The sequence below is a fragment of the Pteropus alecto genome, unplaced genomic scaffold, assembly GCF_000325575.1.
Source record: "Pteropus alecto unplaced genomic scaffold, ASM32557v1 scaffold28, whole genome shotgun sequence".
In the NCBI taxonomy this organism is placed as follows: Eukaryota; Metazoa; Chordata; class Mammalia; order Chiroptera; family Pteropodidae; genus Pteropus; species Pteropus alecto.
The window spans coordinates 1,146,017-1,152,225 of NW_006441063.1; the positions used below are offsets into that span (position 1 = coordinate 1,146,017).

At 37.4% G+C, this 6,209-nt stretch overlaps 1 protein-coding gene across 2 annotated transcripts in view; it reads left to right on the forward strand.

Annotated features, from left to right (window-relative positions):
* Positions 1 to 3,982, forward strand: part of MED14 (mediator complex subunit 14) — a 67,732-nt gene extending 63,750 nt beyond the window's left edge. For both annotated transcript variants that reach the window (XM_006918253.3, XM_006918254.3), the window contains one exon: positions 1,687 to 3,982. In XM_006918253.3, the coding sequence (XP_006918315.1) occupies positions 1,687 to 1,760 (74 nt within the window). In that variant the 3' untranslated portion in view covers positions 1,761 to 3,982. The remainder of the gene's footprint in view (positions 1 to 1,686) is intronic.
* The last annotated feature ends 2,227 nt before the right edge of the window (positions 3,983 to 6,209 follow it).

The following is a 6,209-nucleotide window of genomic DNA, read 5'->3' on the forward strand; positions in this document are numbered from 1 at the left end:
TTAGAATAATATAACAGAATTATGTTTTTAAATGAGGGAAAGTTGTTCTCTGAAACATTTTTAGGTATCACAGTGTCAAAATTTTACTAAGAAACAGGAATCATGGAGAACTTATAATTTTAGCTGTTTGTTTCCCTATACTGCATACATAGGCTTTATGTAAGTTCTCACTCAAGTATAGTCTATAAGGAATGCACTGGGCAGTAGAGAAGGGTATGCTTCTTTTGTTGTAATATTTCTTCCACTTCTTAAAATTTTCTGCTTTCATCTTTTGACTTATCTCTTCTTTCAGCTAAAAATAGGTCCTTAAGAATCAAAGTTTAAAATTGTCAGAATTTTCAAAGTAGCAGTCCAGTAGTACTTTAATAAAATACCATTCTTTCACAAGCAGATGACTATCATCATGTCTTGTGGAATTTAAAATTAAAAGGAAAGAATGTTTTCTTGTCATCAAGCAAGTTTTTCTACCTATCAATAATGAAAATATTTTTTAAAAAGAAAAAGATATAACTTCTTTTATTTAAGAAGTTGTTGGGGGTATTTTGGACGTATTTTTTCTTGTTTTCTTTTATTTCTACCATAGACCGGGTTAAACCTTTGGATTTCATTTTCTTTCTGTACCTTAATTTTCCAGTGATTAAAGAGAAGGTTGTAGTAACTTGCACAGGGTCACTGCACATCCTGCCCTTTGCCAGAAGGCCATTATTCAGTTGAGGTCTTCAGTTCTCTCACTTTCAGCCACTGTAGTGTTAGGCTATGCTCTAGGGAAGGGATCCAGCTTTTGGTTTATAATATTTACAACTGGTTTTGGTTTATTATATTGAAATATTTTAATATTCACAAGAAGGAAGAGGCAGGGAATTTAGTTTCTTTGAGCAAAGGGGAAATTGAGAGGATGAATCATTACCCACCCCCTAAACCCATCACACACCCCTCCCCTGTCCCCCGGTGAAGTGCTTTTAAGAAAAACCACTTTATTTTTGTATTAATTGATTTTAATGTTGACCTCCAGAAGTTGATCGTTTCCTTCAAATTTGGTAGAAAGCTCCAGTAGAGTAAGAACTGCACCATCCAATATAACTGTCACTAGCCACATATGGCTATTTAAATTTAAGTTAATAAGAATTAAATAAAATTTAAAATTCAGTTCCTCAGTCATACTACCTACATTACGAGTGCTTGGTAACCACAGTGCACATATAGACTATTTCTATCGTCACAGAAAGTTCTATTGGATGGTGCTGTCATAATTTTATCTGACCTTTAATGCATCATTAGAAAGATACCACTAATGTGACTAATGCATAAATATAAACTAGGTAGATCTTTTCATTAGATTCAAAATGCATAAGCAAATTGTCAGTAGCCTTGAAGCTCAACTTCAAAGGCTTACTCAGTGCTCCAGTGTCTGTAGAGAAAGTTGAGGTATATCTTCTTAAATTGAAACCTAATGAGGGCTTGCCCAAAATTTCCTCATGAGTAAAAAACAAAACCCAAACCAAATTATCATCTGATACTTAACACCAAAGTTTAATCCCCTATAACCTGTGCCATTAAAATTTACTCTTTTATTTGATCTTTACAGTTCTTACTAATTTTAGATTTAATTACCCCTACCCCCACCGGCGTGTTAACATCATCTTTCCTGTATTGCGAATAGCTAATGACCATTTTTCTCTGTTGCAGGTGAATGCACAATATTTGCAGCTGTTCGTGATTTAATGGCTAATCTTACACTGCCCCCTGGTGGGCGTCCATAGACACTATTGTTTTTAAACCAGGAAGGCTGACAAATGAGACAAAACAACAAAAAAAAATCTGAATTTAGCCTTCAGTTTAAAAAAGAAAAAGGACTTTTTTGACTTTAAGAGCTAAATATTCTAAACTGGCAAAAACTTTCAGGGTGCACTTCTTTCAACAAAAAGACCGTCAATCTTTTGTATAGTGAACTTGTATAGTGTGTTTAAATGGGACACATTTCAAACTAGGTAATACATCAGTGTCCACTTGCCAGTAATAGATTTAATATTCTGTTTTATACTATAAAGTTACGGAAATGCCAAACTTGTTTATTTAATTGTTTTCTTATGTTTTGGGTGTTATAGTCCTTTTTTGTTTTTTGTTTTTTGGTTTTTTTTAAGGCAGGTCTGTCATTTTTGAATACTGTAAAACTGTGATAAACTTTATATTGAAGCTGTATTTTAATATGACCGCTTTGAATCCTTACATGAAAATGTTCTGGGAGTTGTTATAAACACATCCCAAAGAAGCAATATTTAATAAAACTAGGTTAAAAAACAAAAAACAAAAAAAACAGTGACACTCACTTGTGTGTATATCAGCTCTATAGACTTCTCAGGGCCTCCCTTTATCTTTAACCTGGTGGGGCCAGTAATTAATTTCTAATAGTACATGTCTGAAATTTGACCAAAAATATCTGCTTCTTTGTTTCAAGTTTATTTAAACATTCCTAAATTGGTGAACATTTAGCACTTTGGTTGTCTTTCAGTTTAGGATATGGGTAAAAGGAAAAGAACCCAGTCTTTTAGAAGAGACAGTGAGTACTTCATATTAATCAAGGATCTCAAATACTGCAGTCATTCAGATCTGTTGAGGATGTGGTAACTTTTCTGTTAGGCAAATTTAGTTTACAGGATACTTCTGCATACAGCATTAATTAGGAAACAGAACTTGAGTGTTCTGCCCTTGCATGAAGTTTCTGTGATGTTTCTTTATCTTGCTTAACTTCTCTCCGTACCTTCCCCACCAAAATTGGGGTTATTGTAAACAAAATGATAAAATGTTTTGCTTGGAAGAAACCTGGCCCAGTCCCCTCACTTTGAAGAATCCAAGATTCAGGGCCTGTCCAGGGTCAAATGGAGTTTCTGATACTAACAGATCTCAGCAGAGTTTCTTTTTGGAGCACTGTGCTGTTTCCCCCAGTCAGTCAGGAGCTTTGATAAGCTTCCAAGAATGTGATCAGGAGCAAAGGTCTTCTGGTGACTTGCTGTTATTTGAGAAAGTTTTTAAAATGATAATACCATGCTGAGTTATCTGGTCACTGTAATATTGGTTCTCCATTTAATTTTAGACATTTTGTCTAATTATACTTTAAGATGATTTAACTGAGCTTCTGTAACTATCAACTACCAAATTCTGGTTTCAAGCATCTCGCTGCAGTTATATCAGTTCTCAACTTTGCTTGATTCTCTATTCATTTCTGATCAGAGTTGAGGCTTCTTTGCCTTTCTTCTATGTCTTATTTCTGCCGTCATCTGCTTCTTGCCCAACTCTGCCGCCATTCAGGAGCAGGTGACTAAACTTTAATCCTTCCTTTAACTTTTATCCTTCTGCTTCTAGTTCTCTTTACAATGGTAATCACATCAGTTTGGCAGTCTAAGATGTCTTTATCAAGGGTCAGTCCTTTTCTATTTGGAGCTGAATCCTTTCTTTCATGTAGAAATCTACATGTATATACAACAAATGTATTTTTTATCTTCAGGGTAATATTGTCTCAAATAATTTTATTAATAGAGTTAACTTTTCAGGTATTTTCCCTTTTAAGTATGGTTGGTTTTGAAATGTTAATTGCATTTTTAAACATGATGCATTCAGTAAACACTTTTTTCCTAATTATAAGTCATCTCTGAATGCATTGTGCAAATCAAAAGTGACATAGGATTCAGTGAACAAAATTTGCTTTTGATGGTTATTAAGAGTATACCCATGAATTTGAATTTTGATATTATGCTTGGTACTTGGAATTGGTATACTTTATTAAAGCTTGAAAATACTAGCATTCGAATCTTAGGTTTCATCACAAACCATGTCTTTGCCTCTTTTGTTACCCAGTTTCAATCAAAGGGACTGGATGCCCACAGAGATTTTTCCTAATAGGTGGTTTAAGTCTTAACGTGAAGATGTTTTCAATGTGATTTTAGTAATTTTAGTAATAAATAAAACTTGTACAAGTTTCAGAGAACTACCAACTCTCTAGTTAATTTTCATGAAGATGTTCTGGATAGTAGTATGGTTTAGTATTAATTTAACCCTGAAAGAAGAAATTGGTCCTGATTTGCCACCTTTCTTCTATCTGCTGAAATGTCATTTCAGAATGTATAGAACTACTTTCAGAATTAGGAAAAAAGCAAAAACTTCAATAGAACATATCAAGTTATTAATAACGGGCTGAACTTTATATTTGGAAATTAACTCTGAGCTGAGTGCAAGCATAAACTAAAATATACATTATTTTGAATTTAAATACCACTGATAATATTACTGTGTTGTAGTTAACACAGTAACCTGTTCAGCCACAGGATACTAAAGGTTAGTCATTCTTTGGACCACGGTTAATTTGATACTGCAAGAAGTATAATTTTGCTACTCTAAATTCAGATCCAATTTCAACATAAAAAGTTCTTTCTTTCATGATTTTTCCCCAAAGAAATACCTATTATGTTTTGCCTTAATATTATTTATCACCCAAGTGTTCTTGATATAAAATCAGTAGATTGAAATTTTTAAGAGAACTTTTGTTCAGGGAACTTAGAGAGAATGGGAAAATGTTAATATATATTTCATTGTTTTTCATTTGGTTTGATGGGAATGGACGGTGTGTCTAAGGGAATGATTTGAAATTTATTTAGGATAGATTTAGCACTGAGGTTATTCAGAATAAATTAGCAGAGGCCAACCAGCATTGTGCCGCACAACTCCAGGAGACCATGATCTGTCTGCTCACAATTTTATGTAAATTGCCTCCACTTTGAAGTGGCTATGAGTTGTTAAAATACCTTGCCCAGGAATATACTGATTGATGAAAAGGCACATTTAGGTCAATATAAAATAATAGTTGATATTTACAGAGAGCTTACTATTGCCAAGCACTGTTCTAAGTATTTCAACGTGTATTTAATGCTCACAAAAACCCAATGGGATAGGTATAAATATCCTTTTACAAATGAGTAAACAGGCCCAGAGAAATGAAACAATTTGCTAGATCAAATTAAGATTGCTTAAGATCAAACAGCTAAGAAGGGGCAGTCTGAGTGCAGACCTAATTCTAAACACTGCCACTTTGCTGTGAACCACAAAGTCAGGGGAAACTTCATTGTTTAGACTCTTACCTCTCAGCCTTTTGACTACACATAATTTTAACATGTTTTCCAAGCTCAAGAAGCTCACTAAACAGCTAAAACTGAGATGATCTCTTGTCGTTTGGAGTTGACAGTCCATTGCCTTCTGACCTTCATAGCACAATTATTTGGAACTTAAACTGCCTTATGAGAGAAGCACTATATAATCAAGAGTACTAAATAATCATCTAAGCTCCATGCTTCAGGACGATAGAAGAAGCCCTTATCCGCCTCAGGGCGGTGCAGCCTTCCAGGATCCAGGTGATGTGTTGTCTAGTTCGCCTCTGCTAGGTGGCCCAATGGCAGATGTTTTTGAGCCTTCTGTCACGTTGGCACACCGAAAACGCATAATGCGCGGTACGAGCTACCAGCGGTCACATTTCACTGATGCCCCAATTTGCTACAGCAATCAAGCTTAGGAACCAGTTAAGTAAACTTTCTAGAATTGTATAATGCAAGGAACATGTGTAATTCAAGAAGTGTGTCTTGAGCACTTTATACATCCCTGCAATAAACGAAAAACAGGAGCGCGTACATCAGGAGAGGGAGTCGAATCCGGCCGGCGGGGTATCAGTTTAGGGGATTATAGGAGAGGGCATTAACAATTTTCAGGTAGAAGCCTTCTGGACAAGTATCAGACAAAGCACTTAGTGTCTGCTGTCACTTAAGACTAGGGTGGGGCCCACGTGTCCGGCGAGCCAGAATACCCCGCCCGGGGAATCGAGGGCGCCACCCCGTGCGCTCTGCTGCGGGCACCCGGCACTTGGGGGTGACCTACAGGCGGGGCCGCGCCTACAGCGCCACGCTGCTTCCGGCACCGCCTAGGCTTCTGCGCCTGCGCGCTGCTATGCGCCCCGCCTCTCGCCCTGTGGCTTCTCATGCAGGCGCGGGACATGGTGTTGTCGGAGCTGGCCGTGCGCCTCAACTGCGCGGAATATAAGAACTGGGTGAAGGCGGGCCACTGCCTGCTGCTGCTCCGCGGCTGCCTGCATGGCTTCGTCGGCCGCGAAGTGCTGGCCTTCCACCGCGGCCTGCTCGCTGCCGACCCCGGCCTGGGCCCCCGCGCCACAC